Source organism: Kogia breviceps, chromosome 3, assembly GCF_026419965.1.
Source record: "Kogia breviceps isolate mKogBre1 chromosome 3, mKogBre1 haplotype 1, whole genome shotgun sequence".
NCBI classification, from domain to species: Eukaryota; Metazoa; Chordata; class Mammalia; order Artiodactyla; family Physeteridae; genus Kogia; species Kogia breviceps.
The window spans coordinates 113,694,826-113,718,165 of NC_081312.1; the positions used below are offsets into that span (position 1 = coordinate 113,694,826).

General features: G+C 37.3%; 1 protein-coding gene across 4 annotated transcripts in view; it reads right to left on the reverse strand.

The window, feature by feature from the left end:
- The window catches only part of LRRC28 (leucine rich repeat containing 28), a 199,445-nt gene that overhangs the window by 39,257 nt on the left and 136,848 nt on the right, over window positions 1–23,340 (reverse strand). For all 4 annotated transcript variants that reach the window (XM_067029530.1, XM_059058537.2, XM_067029528.1 and 1 more), the window contains exons 7-9: window positions 19,502–19,604; window positions 3,575–3,750; window positions 1,707–1,866 (exon numbers count right to left, since the gene is read on the reverse strand). In XM_067029530.1, coding sequence (XP_066885631.1) covers window positions 1,707–1,866; window positions 3,575–3,750; window positions 19,502–19,604 — 439 coding nt within the window. The remainder of the gene's footprint in view (window positions 1–1,706; window positions 1,867–3,574; window positions 3,751–19,501; window positions 19,605–23,340) is intronic.

Genomic DNA, 23,340 nt, shown 5'->3' on the forward strand with positions numbered 1-23,340 from the left:
AAAAGTCTTTGAGCTACAAAAAGAGATCATAGTTAAGTCACTTAATATTTATTACATACCAGGCACCATCCTGGGCTCTTTACATAAATGATCTCATTTAATCCTCACAATGACCTTATTAAATAGATATTATTACTATGCTCATTTTATTGATGAAAAGATGAAGCTCAGAGATGTTAAGTAATTTGCCCAAGGTCTCCCAGGGGAGAAGTCAGAATCAGGGCCTGTGCACTTGACCGATATTCCCTACTGCTCCTCATGGATGTGCCTATTTCATTAGTTAATTTTATTCATGTAGTAACATACTGAAATCCTGACTCAGTCCTTTCAACTCTAATTTAAAATGGAATTTTACTAAATTTGGTGATCCGATCACCTCTGATCAGAAGTAGCAGATTAGCAAGGTTTGGAGGAGGGCTTCTGTAGGCAGGCACAGTAAAGCAGGAAACATTAAAATTAAAAATACAGAAAGTTGAAACAGGAACTGAAAGTATAGCAAAATAGGATTATTCAGGGTAAGAAAAAGACAAATGCAGTTTTGGGAAGGAGTGGGTAGAGAGATGGAAAAGGTAACTACCATTTGCCGAGCACCCATTATGTGCCAAGTGTTTGCCTTCATCATCTGCTAATCCTTAGATGGCCCTGCCCAGCAGGCTGTTCTTTCCCCATTTTGAGGCTCTGAGAGGTTCAGCACCCTGCCCACGCTTGCTCTCATTCTACAAAAATGATTATAAAGGAAACGTTTCTAGGACTGAATAGGGGTAACAAGTTATCCTGAAAAATGTACTAACCCAAAATACCACATTTGATGGATAAGTGAGGTATTATAGTATTTTTTTTTCATCTTTGAAAGATGTGAACTTAGAAGATCCTAAATTTAGAAAATCTATAAGCTGAGACTGTGCTAATGGGGGATTTTTCATTTCATGTCCTATTTTTAATTGTCTGATATTCTTTTTATAAACTACCAGAATGGGGGTTTTTTACTTAGTTAACATTCTTAGCAAATTCAAGGCACTGTGCCAAGAAATAGACAGTGGCAAGAGAATGCTATTTGGAAGGGTTAGAAATTCAAAACAGAAACACACACACACAATGCTCAGCCACACACTTTCAGTTAGCAATGCGAATTAAATAGAAGAGTTGGGCTGGACCCATTATATAACAAATATTTTGTTCTTACATTCCTTATTGCCTAAAGACTATTGTGAATAGGGAAATAGCAGGAAAACACTCCTACAAAGAATGAGCTACTCTAAATAACATATACAATAAAACTGTTCTGTATAAGACCAAAAATGTAATAAAGAGAAATCCAGTTTTCTTGTGATACTGAAAATGTGCATTTGTTTCATTTAGCTGTATGGCAGGAAGCATTCTATGCCCCTTTAAAGCTGCTGACTTACCAACACTTTTTTTTTTTTGGTGCTAGGCGGGCCTCTCACTGTTGTGGCCTCTCCCATTGCGGAGCACAGGCTCCGGACGAGCAGGCTCAGCGGCCATGGCTCACGGGCCCAGCCGCTCCACGGCATGTGGGATCTTCCCAGACCGGGGCACGAACCCGTGTCCCCTGCATCGGCAGGCGGACTCTCAACCACTGCACCACCAGGGAAGCCCTTACCAACACTTTTATGTGTGTCCTCCACCCTTCCCCACGTTCTCACCCCTCACCCAGGTGTAAGCCCTGTCCACTTAGGAATGATTACCCCTGGTGCAGCCCTGCCATTGGCGTCTCTCTCAAGGGAAATAGCTTGGGGTAGACAATCGTAAACATGGGCTCACTACACCGGTGACAGTGCCCCAAGGGGCAGTGAAGCAGCTCCAGGAGACTTCTGGGTAACGAGATTGGAGACAGAAAGTCCAGATCTGGAACACAAGAGAAAATCATGCACAAATAAAAAATGAGATTTCCTTAAACTTGGCTTCTTAAAATATTTCTTACTGTTAGCAAATAAGTTCAGTTAGTGAAAAGTACTGCATGTTGAAAATTCTGTTATCCGATAGGCATTGAATAAAAATGTAACATTATTTGGAAATGAAAGATGCTTTTAACATTTTTGATACTAAAAGAAAACCTAAATCTTCTCTTTTAAGAGAAACCTGAGCTGTCCTGAGGTAGAGGCCAGGAAAGAATAAGACCAAATATTCTTTAAGAACAAAGACTGAAAAGGCATTAAGTTTACCCAGGGAGGGTCTGTAAACTTCTATAAGAGACAGTGAATAAAAAAAAGACTGGGACTAAAGACTAAAACAGACTTTCATTAAATTCTTCCTAAATCTATTGGGCATTTAGAATCTTTCAAGCTAAATTATATTTACTGAAAAGAATGAAAAGGGGAAACAAAGAAATCAAAGAAAATGAAAAATAATGAAACCAAGCTTTTCCTTGTCTCACTCCCATGAGCTGTCACTAATAAAAATAGGGTGTTTCCTCCTCAGTTTAGTCTGAGCTACACAAAAGAAACGTTTAAAGCAAAACATCCCAGTGGCCCAGGCAATCCTGAGCACAAATGTACACTGGGTTACTACTGAGAGTAAAACATCTAGTAGAGAGAGAAACGGTCATGATGAGGTGACACCTAAAAATCACTGAATCATCTTGAGGAAGGAAATACAAATTATCTTATCATCTTTTATATCTGTCCAGACTTATCAATAACCATTTTGAAAATTGTAATTTGCTCATAGGTGAATAATTTCAGTTTTCTGTTTAGTTTTTAAAAACGACTTAATTTGTATTAGACATTCCTGGAAGGTTAATGTTAGATGTTTTTTATGCACCTTTTTTTTTTAAAGCAAAGACAAAACATTTAGTAGTTTTAAAAGCACTTGAAATGTATTTTCTTATTAATGTTGCCTAGTGCTTTCTTAAAGCATCACAGGTCCACTCCATGTCACCTATGACATCTACACACCACCAAATCCTGTGGTAATACTGCCAAAGGCTCCTGAAATTAATTTCCCTTTAGGTATATATATTTCTCAGGTGTAAGGAGGTTACAAGGCAAAAACTTGCTCTGTTGGAAGAAGTACCCAACTTTGCATTAAGGATAAGATCTTTGCACATTTTTTGATACAGAAGAAAGTACCTCTGCCAGCCTTCTCACTTCCACCAAATATGTGCTCCCAAATACCAATTTCTCTCATTTAAACTGCATAGTTTAACTTTTAACCTCTGTTCTTTGTGACTGAAGACCATATTTAGTGAATGCTTCTCTGTGTCTGTAGGGGGTGCTGAAGGGCTCAGTGTTGATAAAATATTTTAATATTAAAATATAAAATATTAATATTAAAATATTAAAACTTTTCTCTTATAAAAAATGTTCCATTATACAACTATGCAAATGTACTTAATGCCACTGAACTGAACACTTAAAGATGGTTAAAATGGTAAATTTTATGTTATGTACATTTTACCACAATTTTGAAAAATGAATACCAAAATAGCATAAAACACAATTCCTAAGCTCACTGAATAAGAGGCAGGAAAAGAAAAGAAAAAAGAAAAGAAAAGAAAAGAAAAGAAAAAAGGAAAGGAAAGAAAAAGGAAAGAAAAGAAAAAAGTCCCAGGTACCTTTTAGAAAACTGTGGTAGGTGTGATGCAGACTCCTCATGGCCAGCTCTTGCAGAGGCAGGACGTGATCCTTCTCTGTCCCTATGGCCTTCACCTCAGCAGGGAGGAAAACTGTTAGTTGCCCTGATGAAAAGGAAAGCAGCTTCACCTCGGAAACCTGAATGGGAGCACCACAGCTACAGAAAGACACACATTCACAGTAGTATTAGCCAAAAGGAAATGACTATATGTGCCAATAAAAATGTTAATCAAAATATACATGTAAAATTTTAAGACACTGATGAATTAGCAGAATTCTCTTCAAAGTGAACAGATGCTATTCTGAGCTCCTTAATAAAACCTGGCATAGAATTTAGATGCATCATTTGGAACTCAGCTAAATCTTCACTGAGGTCCAGGCACTTCCAGTAAGAACAAACTTAGAAGAAATTTCCTTCATAGGGTCTATACAATTTGCTTTGTAAGCTCTATTCATCCTCATTTTCTTACCCTTTCCAAGTTTATGTTTATTGAAATTTTCAAAATTAAAAGGAACAAAGAGTATTCTGTTTAGGTATAGCACCATGGTTTAACCAATTTTTTGTGTTGGGGGGAAAAAACCCTACAAAGCAAACAAATTTGTAATGATAGCAGATAACTTTATTGGGTCCTTCCATAAACCTGTGAAGAAAATATTCTTGGCAAAGCCTATTGAATAAGCCAAGTCACATCCTATTCCCTTCAGCCACTCATAACCAGAAGGCAGAGACATCCTTGTTCCTTTAACTACAGGGTTACCAAAACTCAGGAGTCCAATCTCATTCTACCTCCTGTCTGAGACCACCAGCTTACCTAAAAGTCTCAACACTTTTCTTCTCTAACAACAAATAGGTGCCAACAAACCTTGGCTCTCCAGATACAATGTGAGATAATCTCCCTACCCTCAACTAGAAACAGGCAACGAAGAAGGCACAGGACTGGAAGGCAGAAGCCCTCAGCTTATTTGTTCATTACAAGTTCCTGCATTTGCTCATTCCTTTCATCAGAAAGCGCTTCCAGAGCACCTACTATATACCAGTCAAAATACTTAAATTAAAAAAAAAAAAGATGATCCCCTTCCCTTGAAAAATGTAATAATTACAATATAATTATTCTAATATTAGGTCAGAGAAGGTGGAGGAACTGACTTTTTCTAAGGAATTAGGGAAGGTTCTACAGAAAAGACAGTATCTGACCTAGAACTCAATTAATTTTACTCAATTTCTCCACTCAGCTTAAGAAAAAAGAACCTCAGAAGGTCAAGCTGGCCCTCCTACTAAGCAAAACCTCTATCCCAAAAGGAACCATTTTTCCAAATTCTAACATTATAGTTTGGTTTTGCCTTCTTCAATAGCATGAAGAATCCTGTCTGGCTCCTTTTGTCAACATTATCTTTCTGGGATGCATCCATGCTACTGCATGTACTATAGCTTATTCATTTTCATTGCTGTGTAGTACTGGTAAACATATGGGCTGTTTCCAGTGTGGGGCTATTATGAACTTTGTTGTATATATTATTTAATATATATGAGCATAAAATTCTGTTAGGGATATACTTAAGATCAGAATGAAGCTTACTATAGTGAGGAGAGATGGACAATTAAAAGATAAACACATGCTAAAATAGAGTGAAGAGGGGAGTGAGAGCTGTACTACTTTAGATAATATAATCAAAGAAAGTCTTTCTGAGGAAATGACATTTCAGCAGAGACTTGATTGAAGAGAAGAGTTAACAGCCTGGTAGGTACCTTAAACTGAGGACAAGGAACTAAGAGTTCAGGGGTCCAAAGCAGCAAGAGTTCACAGGACAGAGAACCTTAGGGGAGAGAGATGTACAGAGAGAGAACTCTGGAGATTTGCAGAAGGTTCTGCTTGAGTATTCAGATGAGTACTGATCAGCACATATGAGGAAACTACCTGAGGCTGGAAAAAGGACGAGCTGAAAAGATTAAAGGTAACAGTGCCCAGCAGTCACAGAGGGTTGGAAATAGTGCCTGCTCTTATCAGTCAGACTTGAACCTCGTAATTCAAGGGGCATTGTGTAGAGTACACAAAAAGGTCTTATCTCAGTAGTGGTGAATAGTTAGTGCTAGACTGAACACCATTCCATTCCCACCTAACAAATCCTTAAGAGCCATATCTGAAAAGATTAAACTGTTTCCAGTTAAATGTATCCCAGAACATATATCAAGAATAGTTACATGAATACAAAAATATCCAGCACTCAGCATCATAAAATTCACACTGTCTGGCATCCAACCAAAAATTACCAGGCTTTTCAATATATGACCTATGATGAGGAAAAAAAAAATGCAACTGAAAACAACCAAGACAGATGTTAAAACTGGCAGGTCATTATAACAATAATTATAATTACTGCATAGAAGGACAAGTTGCATACATAGCTCTCACCTAAAGAAACCAGAAATAAGAGAGAAAATTAAGCCCTAAGTAAATAAAAGAAATAATAAAGAGCATAAAGAAAATCAGTGACATAGAAGAAAGGAATAGAGAGAAATCAGTGAAAACAAAAGCTGGAACTTTGAGAAGATCAATAAAAACTATAAATCTCTAACTAGTCTAATCAGAGAGAAGACAAAAATTACCAATATCAGAAATGAGAAAGGAGGTATTGCCCAATTTCTACAGATAATAAAAATATAAGAAGCAAATTTATGCTAATACAAAGTCCTTGAAGGACAAAAATTAGCAAAGCTCACTCAAGATACAGAGAAGTTGAACAGCCCAACATTTATTAATGAAGTTGAATTTGTAGTTAAAAGGTTGGAATACTTCCCAACTCATTCTATGAAGTCAGCATTATCCTGATACCAAAACCAGATGAACACACAACAAGAAAAGAGAAACAACCAGTATCATTCATAAACATAGGTGGAAAAAGTCTAAACAAAATTTTAGCAAACTGAACAATGTATAAAGTCATATGACCAAATGTTTATCTTATTAATCAAGATTGTATTAACCTTAAAAAATCAATGTAATTCACTATTTTAAAACCTAAAAAAGAAAAACCATATAATCATTTCAATAGATGTGGAAAAAGGGTCTAACAAAATTCGACATCTGTCCGTAATTTAAAAAACTCTCAGTGAACTAGGAATAGAAGGGAATTTACTAATCTGACAAAGGATATGAATGAAAAAACAACAGTCAATATTATACTTAATGTTGAAAGATTGTTTTCCCCATAAGTTCAGCAAGACAAACATGTCTGCTCTCACTGCTTCTATTTAACCTTGTACTGGAGAGCTTCTAACCAGTACAGTCACAAAAGAAAAAGAAATAAAACGTGACCATATTTGAAAGGAAGAAGTAAAACTGTCTTTCTTCTCAGAAGACATGAGTGTATGTAGAAAGTCCATGATAATCTAAAAAAAACCCTACTGGAACTAGTAAGTGAGCTTGGCAAGTTTGGAGGATACAGGATCAGTTATACAAAATCATTTGTATTTCTATATGGTTGCAACAGTCAATTGGAAATTTAAAAACCTTTAAATACCATATATGATACTATGAAAAATATGAAATACTTAGAGATAAATCAGACAAAAGATGTCCAAGACAAGGAATTAGACATTTATTGTGATCATGGGCTGGGAGACTTAATATTGTTAAGATGTTAATTCTCCTCCAATTGATCTAAAGACTCAATGCAATTAAAATCACAGGCTTTTAAAAATATATATTAATTGAAATTTTGATTCTAAAATTTATATAGAAATGCAAAGCAGCTAGAATAATAAATTTTTTTTTTTAATTTTAAGACTTATTGTAAAACTATGGTAATCAAGACAGTGTGGTATTTGTGTCAAAACAGACAAACAGATAAATGGAGCAGACAGAGTATCTAGAAATAGACCCACAAATATATGGACAACTAATTTTCAACTAACATACAAAGGAAATACAGTAGAGAAAGGATAGTATTTTAAACAAATGGTGCTTGAACAACTGGTATATCCATATGCAAAAAAAGGAACTTCAACCATACCTTGTACCATACACAAAAATTAACTCAAAATGAATCACAGACCTAAATGTAAACCTAATTCCTTAAAAATTCTAGAAGACAGCATAGGAGAAAACCTTTGTGATTTGGGTTACACTAAAAGCAAGACTGATAAAGAAAGGAACAAATTGATAAATTGGACTTTATCAAAATAAAAATGTCTGCTCTCCAAAAGGCCCTGTGAAAAAATGAAAAGGTAAGCCATGGACTGGGAGGAGATACTTCCAAAGCATATATATGATAAAATATTTTTATCCAGAATCTACAGAGAATTTACAAAACTCAATAATAAGAAATACCCAAGGAAAAAATGGGAGAAAGACTTAGACACTATACAGATATATGGATGGCAAATAAAAGATAAAAAGATGCATACCCTTATTTACTAGGGAAATGAAATTTAAAAACATAATGGAAAAATCACTACACACCTAGGATAAAATTTAAAATATGTAAGAACTGATAATCTCTTATATTACAGGTGGGAATGTAGAATGTTACAGTTTTTTTATTTTTGGTACGCGTGCCTCTCACTGCTGTGGCCTCTCCCGTTGCAGAGCACAGGCTCCAGATGTGCAGGCTCAGCGGCCACGGCTCATGGGCCCAGCTGCTCCACGGCATGTGGGATCTTCCCAGACCAGGGCATGGACCCATGTCCCCTGCATCGGCAGACAGATTCTCAACCACTGTGCCACCGGGGAAGCCCTACAGTTATTTTTTTAAAGTCTGGCAGTTTTTCCAAAAATTAAATATACATGTACTGTATGATTCAGACACTCCACTCCTAGGTGTTTATCCAAGGAAATTTAAGTCTAGGACCTTTAAAAGACAGTCTACATTTGTTCACATCAGCTTTATCTGTAATAAAGCCAAAAACTAGAACCAACACAAATGTCCATGAACAAGTGAATGGAAACAACCTGCAGTATATCCATACAATGGAACTCTACATAGAAATAAAAACACGAACTGTTGATCCACACTACATCATGTATAAATCTCCAAATCCCTATGCTGAGTGAAAGAAGACAGACAAAAAGAGAGTATATACTGTTTGATTCTATTCATATAAAACTCAAGAACATACAAGTTTATCGACAGTAACAGAACACAGATCAGGGGTTGCCTGGAGATAGGATGAAGACAAGGAAGGAAGGATTACCAAGGGGCACGAGGAAACTTTGGGTGGTGGTGGATATGTTTATTATCTTAATTGCAGTGATGGTTTCAGAGGTACATATGTATGTGTGTGTATACATATATACATCAAAACTTTTCAAATTATATATATACTTTATATAGGTGCAGTGGGGATGAAAGCCTAACTGGTGTGGGAGAATAGAAAGAAGTGGAGAAAGTGAGTATAGACAACTCTTTCAAAGAGTTTTTCCCTAAAGGGAAGCAGAAAAATAGTGGAGAAGTTGGAGAATAAAAACAAAAGGTTATGTGAAATAAGTACACCATAGAGGAATACATACAGTATCATTCAATTTACACAGAGTTAAATAAAAATATAAAACTTGACAATACACTATATGGGGATGTATTTACATATATTAAAATCATAACTCAGTGAAAATGAATGATAAATACAAAATTCAGAGTAGTGGCTAACCTTGAAGAAAAAGGATGAGCATACATGGAAGAGAACCATACAGGGGTTTCAAAATTGTTAGTGATGTTATTTTTGTAAGCTAATGATATTTACACTGATGTGCAGGGTCAAAATATGGAAGCTTTCTAGTCAAATTTTAAGAAATGACCCTCTTACCTTAGTTGATGCAAAAGGGAGAGAACTTAAGCAGAAAGGTATCCCATGGATGCTGGTGGCCTTACCATTTCTTTGTGGATTCTGAATCATATCCCTTAACACAAGCAACACTGTATTCAATGAGCCATGGCTACTCTTGCCTACAGGCCAAATTGGGCCTGGAATTTTCTATATCCTGTCATTCCAGATACAAATTTTACTCTTCCCCAAATCTAATTCCTTTATAAAGTCTTTCCTGACATCATTTTTACCAATGATATATCACAACGTTTGATGTTTTTAAATCACACATTATCTAACTGTATTATGGGAGTTCTGTTGTTAACTCATCGAATGTGATTAGTCTTCTCTTCTATCTAGCAGTTCTATATTGGTGCCTAAGCAGTTCCAAATACAGATTGGTTGTTTCGAGTCTTCACACACAGGGAAAGAAATTTGAAGGAGAAAAGATAAAATGGAAATGGTGAAAAGAATACTGAGTCATCCATGTGGTGCCCAAAATGAAATAATTTTGCGGTAGTTCGTGGGGGTCCAGTCTGTCTCAGGAGCAGATGTGCCAAAGATATGAGCATCACATTATCTGTATTTGGTTGCCCAGCAGGATGGCAACATTTAAGGAAATGGTTATTTAGGAAAATATAGTAATCTGTCAAATGGAAAATGTCTCATTTATGGATTAAATTAAATATATCTTAAGTTGTGTGTTTATCAGTGGTGAACTATGAAGAACCACAATATAGGCTAGTTAAATTTGTTAAGAGAATGACAGACAAGCCACAGACTGGGAGAAAATATTTGCAAATCACATATTTGATGAGAAACATGTATTCAGAATATATAAAGAACTCTCAAAACTCAATAAGAAAAAGCCCAAATAATCCAGTTTTTTAAAAAAGGGCAAAAGATTGGAATATGCTTCACCCAAGACATAGCTGACCCCTTAAACAACATGGGTTTGAACTGCGTGGTTCCAGTTAAACATGGATTTTTTTCAATCATAAGTACTACAATACTACACGATCCAGGGTTGGTTGAATCCACAAATGTGGAATCGCAGATGCGTAGGAACCCCGGATATAGAGGACTCACTAAAAGCTATACGCGGTTTTTGGACTGTGCCGTGAGTCCGCCCCAACCCTCGCATTGTTCAAGGGTCAACTGTACATGGAGGGCAAATAAGCATATGAAAAGGTGTTCAACATCAACAGTCATTAGAGAAATGCAAATTAAAACCATGAGATAGTTCCCACTTACTAGAATGTTTGTAAGAAGAAAATACTGACAAGAACTCTCACGAAATACAAAACAGCACAGCCATAACAGCACAGCCATGTTGGAAAACATTTTGGCAGTTTTTTTTTTTTTTTTTTTTTTTTTTATGGTACGCGGGCCTCTCACGGCTGTGGCCTCTCCCGTTGCGGAGCACAAGCTCCGGACATGCAGGCTCAGCGGCCATGGCTCACGGGCCCATCCACTCCGCGGCATGTGGGATCTTCCCGGACCAGGGCACAAACCCACGTCCCCTGCATCGGCAGGCAGACTCTCAACCACTGCGCCACCAGGGAAGCCCTTGGAAGTTTTTAATAAAGTTAAACATATGCTTACCACATAGCCCAGCAAATGTATTCTTAGATATTACCCAAGTGGAATGAAATTATGTTCACACAAAGCCCCAGACATGAATGTCTGCAGTAGCCTGTGTCATTTCATTTATATGACATTCTGGAAAAGGTAAAACATAGGGACACAAAACATACCCGTTTCCAGGGACTGAGGTGTCTCCCGAAGAAAAGAGGTTCATTTTAAAGGGACATGGGGGACATTTTGGGGGTGAATGAACTGTTCTAAACCTTGATCATAGTGGTGGCTATACAACTGTATGCATTTGTCAAAATTCATAGTACTATACACTAAAAAGGGTGAACTTTTCTGTATGTAAATTAGTTTAATAAAACAAGCAAAAAACAAACAAACAGTACCATTGTGTTAAAGCACAGTCCTAGAGCCCTCTGTTCTGCTGGTCATTAGCCTTTTAGTTGCTGGATTATGGGGAGATCTTAGGGGAAAGGCAGACACAGCAGTGGGGGACCTCAGGGGCTTTTAGTTCAATAGCTATTCATTAACTTGTGTAGAAATACTTCAATACTGTCAATAATTTAACAGCTAGAATGGGTACACTAGTGCAAACCAGCTGCACAGTGGCCTGCCAACTGGTGTCAAAATCTCTATGATATTTTTCTTTGATTTGCTACTTTGCCTTTATCCCTCTTAACTTTTGAAACCTCAGTTGACCCTATGTGATCACATAAACATGAAGAGTCTGTAGCAGCACAATTGTGACTTTGCATGAGTATTTCTGTGGGTTAGAAAGGTATTACCCTTATGAAGCATTTTGTGAAGATGAGGAAATAAATTTAAATTTTACTTTATAATTACTATTTGTTTCTTAATATGGAGAAAATGAAGATGAGAGGATCATATCCAAAATGCTGTTATGCAGTATGGCCGCTAAGTCTGGAAACATAGGCAAACACATAATAAGTGACTCTTTTGACAATATACAGCAATACATAGTATGATGATTAAATTATTGTATCAACTTGGCTAGGCCAGGGCACCCAGATATTTGGTCAAACACCAGTCCAGATATTTCTGGAAAGGTATTTTTAAGATGAGATTAACATTTAAATCAGTAGACTTTGAATAAAGCTGATTACCCTCTAATGTTGAGTGGGTCTTGTCTAATCAGTTGAAGGCCTTTAAGAGGAAAAGACTGAGGTCCCCCAAGGAAAAATTCTGCCTCCAGACTGTCTTTAGACTCAAGCTACCACATCGTCTCTTCCTTGGGTCTCTAGCCTGCTCTGAGAATTTCAGACTTGCCAGTGCCCACAATCATATGAGCAAATTCCTTAAAATAAATCAATCTCCCTCTTCCTTTCAGTGCAAGCCCCCCCCCCCGCCACCTACACAACACACACACACACACACACACACACACACACACACACACACACACACACCCTATCTCTCTCTATTGGTTCTGTTGCTATGGAGAAGCCTAATACTCATGGTAAAGCATATTATTTGTTTACAAACTTTATAGCCATACTTTAGTTATGAGAATCCTGGACAAAATCATAGAACAATAAAAATATAGGGTAAAAAGCAAGCAAGCGATTCATGAATAATTACTTCATACTGTATTGCCTTAACAGCTGCTGCTTCTTAACTTTACAATTGTTGATGAACTCTACAAGGAACACTGCCCAAAGAGCTTAACAATAACAAATAAAGGTTTAGGGCTTCCCTGGTGGCACAGTGGTTGAGAGTCCGCCTGCAGATGCAGGGCATATGAGTTCGTGCCCCGGTCTGAGAGGATCCCGCATGCCGCGGAGTGGCTGGGTCCGTGGGCCATGGCCGCTGGGCCTGCACGTCCGGAGCCTGTGCTCCGCGGCAGGAGAGGCCGCAGCAGTGAGAGGCCCGCAGCAGTGAGAGGCCCGCGTACTGCAAAAAGGTTTAGAAAACTGAAAGCCAGACTTTTCCTAACGCGTTCTCTGTCTCCAGTAATTAGAAAGATTAGGTTTCTGACAAACTACTGAAAAGACTCACATTAACAAGTATGTGGATCCTCATTTTATATAAGGTTTAATTTCCCTTTGACAATTCTTTTAGCAGAAGTTCCTACTCTTCACCGCTGGCTGTAAACAGCTAATTAAATTCATTTTATGATACTTCTATTAAATGCCTTCTCTAGTTAACGCTGTAGAAGAGTTGCAGCTATGTAGAATGCAGGCTACAAGGCAGGAATTCAATGAGTTTGTAATCTTTCTGTTGGCCATAGCCAACCTCCCTTGACCTCATCAGATACCAAATATCCACCCCACTACATGGAATGATGCAGGAACAAGAAAGGTATTTTTCATCCCTGATCTCAAGAAGCTAGTAGAGGGGCTCAAACATATAGAGGTGATTCTAGACCAAGGAGAAGAGGGAGACAGTATATGTAGTGCAGTGGTTAAGAGTGTGGACAATGAAGCAGATAATAACTCTACTGCCATCTAGCTTTGTGACCTGAGACACTTTACTTAATCTTTCTGAGCTCTGGTTTCTTCATTTCTAAGATAAGAATGATTATCACAAGGGTTGCTGGGAGGATAGTGTGCAATATGCAGATAAATCAATGAGTACACTGCCTGGTACACAGTAAAGGTTAAGCAGTGTTTATGGCTGTGCTTTCTCTTTATTATTATAATAAATGATTTTGGGGGATAATATACATGGTGTGATGGTTAAAATTCTGTATTAATTTGGCTAGGCCACGGCACCCAGATATTTGGTCAAACACTAGTTTAGATGTTGCTGTGAAGGTATCTACTGTTGAAAACAAAGATTAACATGATGATATTCCAGGGAAAGGGAACAGGGATTCAGCTCTGTGAATGCACAGGGCAGATGGGGTTACACAAACAGTTCTAGTGGCCAGACTGTCAGGTCCATGGAAGAGAATAGCAAATGGGAGAGAAGGCCAGAAAGGTACCTGTCTTGAAAGCTAGTGTCGCTCATCTCAATAAGAAGTAATCATGAAATGAACTGTCAGCAAAGAGGGATGGAAGCTCCATGATATGTTCAGTTCACAATAAAATGAAATAACTAGTAGCTAGCAATTGTTAAGCCTTGGTATCTTTGATTTCTAACTCAATAGTTTTTATTACTTTAGAATAAATGCTGAGGTGGTTACAAAAAAGATTGTACATTCGAACCCTTAAGTGAGTTATTAAAATGAGTTGAAGTCTGCTACAAATGTCAGGACCCTTGGCTTAGTTACATAAATAATTTATAACAATTATCACAATTCCCTTTCAACTCTATGTTTTCAGAGCTGCCATTCAGCATTTAAACCTAAACAAGCTAAATGAATGGTAACATCATTTTGCCACTGAGACTATGCTCCAAAACATGTATGTGATTTAGCAAATTAATTCATATGCATTTTCAAACTTACCATGCCACCAACCAAAGTTTTAAGAGTAAAGAATTCGTTTCAATTCCCTTACCAAAAGAACCCAAGTAACTGTCTTTTATACTTCAGAAAATATACTGTCATCCACATGCTCATTATTGGGGGAACTGCTACCAGATTAACCCTTTTTAGCAAAAAAGCTTTTTTTCAGCTTAAAATAAGAGGAAAAGTAAAGGGAAAAAGTAGATATGGAGAAGGAAAGAAATTATGTCACCCTGATAGAATAAGCCTTGGTTTGGATAAAGCGTCTGTCCTTTTGGCAGAGCCTCTTTAAAGGCTTAGTTTTGTTCCATCTGAGAATGAATTTATTTTACTTTCATTCTTGAAAGGTATTTTTGCTGGTTGCTAGGTTGACTGGTTTTTTTCTTTGGCACTTTAAAAATATCATTCCACTGTTTTCTGGCCTTCAAAATTTCTGATGAGAAGGCAATGGTCTTTTGAATTATTTCTTTGTATGCAGTTTGTCACTTTTCTCTGGTTGCTTTCAAGATTTTCTTTTTATCGTTGGTTTTCAGCAGCTTTGACTGGGTACGGTTTTCTTTGTAATCTATATTACTTAAGAGTTCACTGAGTTTCTTGAAAATGTAAATTTATGTCTTTCATCATATTTGGCAAATTTTTGGACAATATTTCTTCAAACAATTTTGTTGTTAAAGCCCCATTTTCTCTCTATTCTCCTCCTGGGATGACAAATATCAGGCTTTTTTGTACTGTTTGGCAGGTCCCTGATGATGCTGATGTTCATTCTTGCTTTCAATCTTTGTGTGTGTGTGTGTGAGTGTGTGTGTGTGTGTGTGTGTGAGTGTGTGTGTGTGTGTGTGTGTGTGTGTGTTCTTCAGACTGAATCATTTCTATTGATCTACCTCGAAGTTCACTGACTTTTCCTCACTTATACCATTCTGTGTTAAGCTCATCAAGTAAAGTTTTTACTTTCCGTGACACTAGGTCATATTTTCTTTATCCTTCAAATGTTATTTAATTTTGGATTGTACCCTGGACATTTTGAAAGTTATATTGCAGATACTCTGGATTCTGTTATATTCCTCTAAAACTTAAAAGGAGTGTCACTATTTTTATTTTAATAAGCAATTAATTACTACATTGGAATCAAACAACAAACTGTCACTTGAGTGACAGCTCAAATCATACCTCAGTTTTTTTTAATATGTAGCTAGGCTGCTTTGTGCCTGCCACACGGAGGTGTGGTTCAAGTATCTAGTATAGCTTGTTTTTTGTGTGTAGGCAACCCCCACACAGAAATGGACTGTGATCCAAAGGATATTTACTAGTATGTTGATTTAACTCAGAACTCTGAGTGCATTTCTCATAAAGACAACTCTGTTACCTTGAGTGGTTATATTAACAAACCATTTAACCAAATCATTTATCTAATTTGTACCCAAATCCAGCTATAATTGCTTATTTATGTAAGAAAAAGCAAAGTAGTGGCTTGGTTTCTTTTTCTCATAATCAGACAACTGAGAAAATAACTCTGGTATAGGGCCACTTTTACCATTAAGTTCTCCTGAGTAAGCAAATGTGCCAATTACCACTTTTTAAAATTCTAACACGGGAGGGACTTCTCTTTTGAGGTAAAATATAGAAGGATGGAAGACATTTGTTTCTGTGGTAACAATAAGAAAAATCCAGACAAAATAAAAATCATACTTTTCCAAGAGGCTAGCAAAGAGCATGAATGCAAGGAATCTGTGATAGCCATCCTCTAGGATGGCTCCCATGCTGCTCCCCTCCTGGTAGTTTCCTCTCACAATGAATAGGGTTAACCTGTGTAATCAATAGGATATAATAGAAATGGCAGTGTGTGACTTCAAAGCTAGGTCATAAAAAGGCAGTCCTATGCTCTAAATTTCCACCACTCTACTTTTCTCTTAGGGTATTTATTTTTTGTATTACAGTTATTTTTAAATATTAGGATAAACATCTAAATTATCTTTTCTACAATTATTAGCACAGTGCTGACTTGCTAAAGTTCAATAATTATTTGACAAATAAATGAACATAGAATAAGGAGGAGCTAACTTTATTCACATTTCTATGAATATCAAAGATAATTTTGTGAGACTTCTGAGATTTCTTGAAACTGTGCAACATTTGTTATTAGCTATTTTAATACCTTTTTATATGCGTTATACCTGGTTCTCTATTTTCCTTCTGAGATGTGAATTATATATATATATAATATATATTATATATATATATGTATCAGACATTTTTATATCATGCCACAGGTCCTTAAAGCTGTATTCATTTTGCTCTAATTTTCTTAGACTGTTAATCAGAGAAGGGTAATACAGTTCTTTCAGAGAAAGCACAGTACAGCAGGCGCTGATGTGTTCTTTATTCCAGACCTACCTCTGGGCTAGAAGGAACATGTGATGGTGGTAGAGAACTAAGTGTGCTGATCCTTCTATTCTCAGCTTAAATATCAATCTCCTTGGAGAGAACTAGCACTGAGCTTGTTTAATTATTGACTGTTCACTTGGATCCCTAGCTAGATTATGAGGTCCAGGAAGGCCGGTACTGAATTGTTTGGCTCCTACATTGTATGTCCATTGTCTAGACAGTGACCAAACAGAGTAGTTGCTCAATAAATACACACTGAATAAACAACCGAACCAAGATCCTTGTTCAGAATCAAAAGATACACTTTCTAGGCCTCAAATACCCTTATGCTCTTTATATAAGATTTACCTTAGAACCCTGTTCTACACCTTGCCCCTACTTTTCCCAAAGCACCCCCACTTTGACTTGGAATGGGAGAGTCCCTTTGCACATATAAAACAGATAAAAGAGATAAAAGAAGGGGAACCCCTAAATTCTGTTGCCAAGACTTCAATAGTCACCATGTATTAGAATTCTGAATACATTTTTGCCACAGAAATATTTTATAAGTAAGTATAATTTGGGGGGTGCAAAATGGGTTAAATGACCTTTTAATGAGCTGGCTAGGAGTATAACCACCAGAACCGCTTCTATAAGAAATGCATTCTGAGTTAAACCAACAGATTAAAAATACCTTGTGGATCACTGTTTATTTGTATGTGGGATTGCCAACACTCCAAAAACTATTAATATTAGAAAACTGATTGTTTGATAACTGTCTTTTTAAAAATTTTATTTATCTTCTTATTACAACTACCAAAGAAAGATGCTAATAATAATAAAAAGTGTAGACTATCTGCTAGTAATTTGCATATTCTGTCTTACTGTTTTCTCAAAGATTTGGAACTCTCATAAAAGTCCTCTGGGGCTTCCCTGGTGGCACAGTGGTTGGGAGTCCGCCTGCCGATGCAGGGGACACGGGTTTGTGCCCTGGTCCGGGAGGATCCCACATGCCGCAGAGTGGCTGGGCCCGTGAGCCATGGCCGCTGAGCCTACGTGTCCGGAGCCTGTGCTCCGCAACAGGAGAGGCCACAACAACGAGAGGCCTGCGTACCGCAAAAAAAAAAAAAAAAAAAAAAAAAAAAAAAAAATCACTACCTGATACCAAGTCAACAATTAAAATATATCAAAAACAACAACAAAAAAAGGGAATTCCCTGGTGGTCTAGTGGTTAGGACTTGGTGCTTTCATCGCCGTGGGTCCAGGTTTGCTCCCTGGTCGGGGAACTAAGATCCGAAAGCTGCGCGGCTCGGCCAAAAATAAAATAAATAAAATAAAATATACTATCTCTCTACTCTGCACAAATAGAACTTTCTGGCAGTCAGTGACATCCATGTCTAAACACCAAAGGAGAAGGCTCTTTATCTCAAGTAAGAGCTATTCTTTAATTGTGGTAGAGATTTAAATAATATTTCAGTGCAGTCTCTGAAGGCTTTGGTGCAAGAAAATTGCCTTCAGCCTTGGAGCCTGCTTGCATCATTCCGTGTATCTTGGTGATTGAGGGTATTTTACTCACCACTTGGAAAAATTAGGCTATATTATAGATCTTTTACAAACTCATTATGATTAATAAGTGAGTAGGATCATAGCTGTCACATGATCAGCTGTAGAAAAATCAATGAGCTAAAAACTCCATTACATATTCTATTTTCTATGCTTCATAGAAGGTTCTGGAATATATCTCTGGGCTTGTATTTCATCAGCCTATACAGGCACTGAATTCATTTAGGGCTCTCCCAAGATAACAACTGTATAATTTTTCCTAGGGGAAGGCCACTAGGATTACCCTCTCTGGAGCAATCACTGCTCAATGCCCATCTGCCGGAGCCATGACAGCAGGGGAATGGTTGTCGCTACACACAAGTTTACTGTCATCCCTTTCCTTGCCAGAATTACATACAGTATGAGCCAGGTTATGCAGGATGTTTGAAAATTATAAGGAGAGAGTCAATATGCTGGCTAAGTACCCTCAAAGGTGTTCCAAGTATCCTTTGGCTGCTTAAGTGAGGCCAGTCAAAAGCAGGTTCTGGCAGCTGAGTTTTCCTATGTTAAGCCCACGCCACTCTGGGAACCACTTTAGGGTTGGTTCTTTCTCACTGCTATAGAAGGAGAAGCTGAAGCCATCTTTCTAAAAGCCTAACTGAGAATGAAAGATCACTGCTGCTCTGAAAATAAAAGCCTATCATTTCCTATTAACTGAAACATCTGTTTTGGTTGCTAGAAACATGATTTGTATTGAGGGACTATTTCAAATGTTGAGCTCTAAATATTTCCAATTGGTATAGTCCTAGATACTAATGTAGTAAAATTGTCACTGCAATGGAGTGCAGAGAAAGAAAAGCTTTTACATTAATGCAGATTCCTCCAGTTTCTGTGACTGATTCTACTGAGCTTATAATGGTATGCACAGATTATTTTTTCTTTTGACTGGAAAATAACAAACAACTTACTGACCAAATTTACAGCTTACTAACTAAACTTGAAGTACAATACTCTAAATTGCTTGCTCAATATTCTTGGCTTTTAAGGGTACTTGGTTTAGCATGTTAAGCCCCAAAACAAAACTGAACAGGATTATCAAAAGTAGTTCATCTATTTTTGAGTTTTATCAGGACTAAATATTGAAGTAGAAACAAAGCTAGCAAAAGAGGTGAGTGATAGTATAAAATGTGAAATCAGCCTTACCCACTGCACCCAATGACTTTATTGTACAGATAGGATGGCAAGCCTTTCAGATGAATGTTGTTATCCACGTACACATATTGTAGTTCTCGAGATCGACCTAAATCTGGATTAGAAAGAAAAGTGCTGTAATTCCTATAAATATACACCAATATAATGTGAAACAAAAAATTTAATACATAATATTAGAATAATTCAAATTTCTACTCTGGAAGAAAAAAATGTTGCAGATTTAACTAGCTGTGAAATTATGTCAGCTGTAATATGAAATTCTACATCAGAAAACATGACGATTGAAAAATTACTCAACCCACCTGAACCTTGAGCATTTAAGCTGTAAAATGAGTACTGTGAATGGAATATTATTAGATTTCCTTCCCACATAAAAATTCTATGATTTTTAATAAACAATTTCTATTTATTTATTGTTTGTTATAGATCATTTATTTAGTTTCATTTTTCTCCACAGGAAAAAGTGTTACACAAACTAAGTTGGCAGGTCAGCCTACTGTGTCTCACCTCCCCTAGGCAGAAAGATGGGAGGAAGGGTAGAGGAAGGCTAGGGATCAATCTGACCCTGGCTGCGCTGGGCCTCAGGAGCCAGGTGGATCTAGGAATGGATGGAACTGCCCGTGGCTGCAGGGGGAGGAGGAAGAAAAGGGAACCCCAAATCCCAGTCCTCAGTGAGGTGTGAGGTACAGATGGATGGACAAGACCTGCAGGCCAGGAAGCTGGGACAGGAATGGGTTTGTACCAGGGATGGGAAGAGGTGAGAAAGGGAGCCCAAAGAGAAGAATCTGCAATAGGAACAAGTATGCCAGAAAGAGGGAGAATCCAGAAGTTTTGCAGAAGTAGCTGGACAAGGGGGGAGCAAAGACTGGAGGAGGATTCAGTGAGGAAACAAAGCACAAAATACTGAAGGTGATCTCTGGCCATCACAGGCAGCAGAGACACTTCCAAGTGCCGAGGTCATCCCTTCCAGTTTACTGTGTGCCCAAGATTGTTCGACCAGCTTTCCTTTCCACTCCTATCACTCACAGGGTAGAGCTATTTGTCTTCATCGTTACCGAGGCACAGAACAGAATCCTCAGTAGCCTTGCCAATCCTCTGCCTCCTGAAGTAAGAACATAATATTTGAAAAGTTTTCAATCTCTGAAAAGTTTCAAACTATAATTCTGCTTGTGAAAATAGGAAATAGGCTGAAGGAGCTCTCCTTTTCCCCTGTCCATCTACAGTTAGGAAAGACAAAGGCCCAGATAGCTAAATTAGGTGGTTCTTAAGCATATTTACATTTCAAAACAAAACCCATTTACCCATTTAGGACCTTTTAGGCACTATGGTAGGCCTCAGGGATTCAGATATGAATATGATATTGAGGACAGACATGAAATATGATAACTGTAATACAATATGATCACTGCTATTAGAGAGGCTTGTATAAAGTCTCTGTTTCACAGATGGGTTCTGGACAATTTGTTACATTAAGTGTGAGGGGGATAATATAAGATTGAGGTAAGGAAGGGTTTGCCATGGAAATGGGTAGGGAAAGGTGAACATTACCTCCTCTTTTCCACTACAAGTCCTATCACAGTATTCTTGCCCAGGAATAGCACTGGGGCAAGTTACAAAAAGAGGAACCAAAATTGGCAGCACTGGGAACAGGCAACAAAAGCACTGGGAAGTGGCAACTCTTAGGGAGAAAAAAAAATTACTGGCTTACTAGCTAGAGATGCCCTTTTCCAGTGTGGTGGTTTTAATATATCTAACAAACAGAGTAGGCAGAACTGCTATGTGATTTTGTGATTTCAGAGTAAGTCACAAAAGGCATTGTGGCTTCCTCTTTGCTCTCTCCCTTGGATCGCTTGTTCAGGAAGACAACTCTCTTGTCATGAGGGCCCTCCAGCAGCTTTATTGGAGAGGAAATGAGACCACCTGCCAACAGCCATGTGAGTAAACCATCTTGGAAGCAGCTCCCCCAAGCCCCAGGTCAAATCTTCAGATTACTACAGCTCCAAGACTATGTAAATATCCTGTTCCTTCTCAAAATTTTGCCCATTAATTTTAGCATTCATCAATGGGTCTTGTTTGCAAAAATTATTACACGGCATTCATTTAGTGGTGATTTTCGATTACCATCTTTCTGTCTACATTTATTAACTGGAATTCTTCTGTAAGGAAGAGCCATCCCTTCTCCCCCATTTATTTATTTGATTTTTATAACAGTATGGATTCATGGATATTTATTTTATTGTAAGGACTAAAAACCCAATACCATTATTGTTCATTGTGGTGGTTAAAATGTTCCAGTTTTGGCAGTTAGGAACACTTAAAATTGGTCCTTATGTTCTTTCAACAAGTTTTCATCCTTTTTTGAGTATCACCATACTTTCTGGCACCATAAGACAGTCCCAGCTCAGCTTGTATTTTCCCTGCTCTAGCCCTGAAATCAATTACTTCTCCAAGGAGCCTTAATTCCTTTTAATAGGGTATGGTGTTTAGAAACCAAGATCTGAGTGCTAGGTGTACTCATAACTATGAGAATGACATTGCTTCTAGGATCCCTAAGTAGAAACATCTACAAAACATATGTAATTATACTAACCCATGTATACATATACAACTATATTGTTGGAAGTGTACCTTCAGCATAGATTCCTAGGAGTGGACTTGTTAGGTCAAAAGGTAAATACATGTGTAGATTCTTTGGTATTTCCCTCCAGAGGAGTTACACCAATTTGCATTCCCTTCATCAATGTATGAGAGCATTGGTTTTCCCACAGTTTCACCATATTGTCTTATTTAAAAATTTCTGTCATTCTGAATTTGTATTTCCCTAATTATTAGTGTGAACATTTTTCAATGTGTCTGAGTGCCATTTTTACATAGTTTCTTTTTTGTGAATTGTCTGTTCATATCTTATGTGTCTGTTCTTTCACTTATTAGCCATGTGATCAGAGCCTCAATTTGCACATATGTTAAATGGCATAATAGTGCCTAACCCCTCAATTTTACCAAGTTGTTAAAACTGAATGTGAAAGTAACCTGTAAAATTTAAATCACTCTACAGTATGTTTTTTTAAGCATAAGAATACATATTTACCACAATAATATGTACTGCTACTTTAGTAAACATGTATAAACTTCTCTACTGGTATAAAAGGCTACAAATTTATAAAACATAGATGGAAAAAGTATACATAGAAATATCAGAATCTACTTGCAATGAAAGAGTCCTCAAAATTACATTAAAAATTCCTATTTTATATTTTTTCACAACTTCTCTGACTGTATACAAATCCTTTCATCCCATATAGAAATCTGCAGACTTTAAAGGCATATAGAAAAGTTTGGAATTTTTAAAAAATTGAAACTACACTGATAAAATATAAATGAGCTCTGGTCTCAGATATGACTGTCAGAGCCTGCAGGGGCTTCAGAGTAAGATTCTTTACTTGAGTTTATGCAGTGGTAAGGAGTATAGGAACTAATTAATGGAGCAGAAACACACAGAGTCAGAGAACTTGGGTTTGAATCTTCCTTCTTCTATTACTAAATGTGTGTCCTTAGTTTCCTCATCTGTATAAAGAGAAAAATAATGCTGTCCCTTAATTTTAGTGAAAACTACTAACAAAGTTCATAAATTATCAAGCAGAATTCTTGGCATACAGCCTTCTCCAGTATATGGCAGTTATTATTATTCTCATTATTAGTGACACATTTGGAAGTGTGGCCTACAGTAGAAGGCCAATTAAGAGAGAATTCTCTTTGGCATGCAGCAAAAGTTACTCTTTTTTTTTTTTTTTTGCGGTACGCGGGCCTCTCACTGTTGTGGCCTCTCCCGT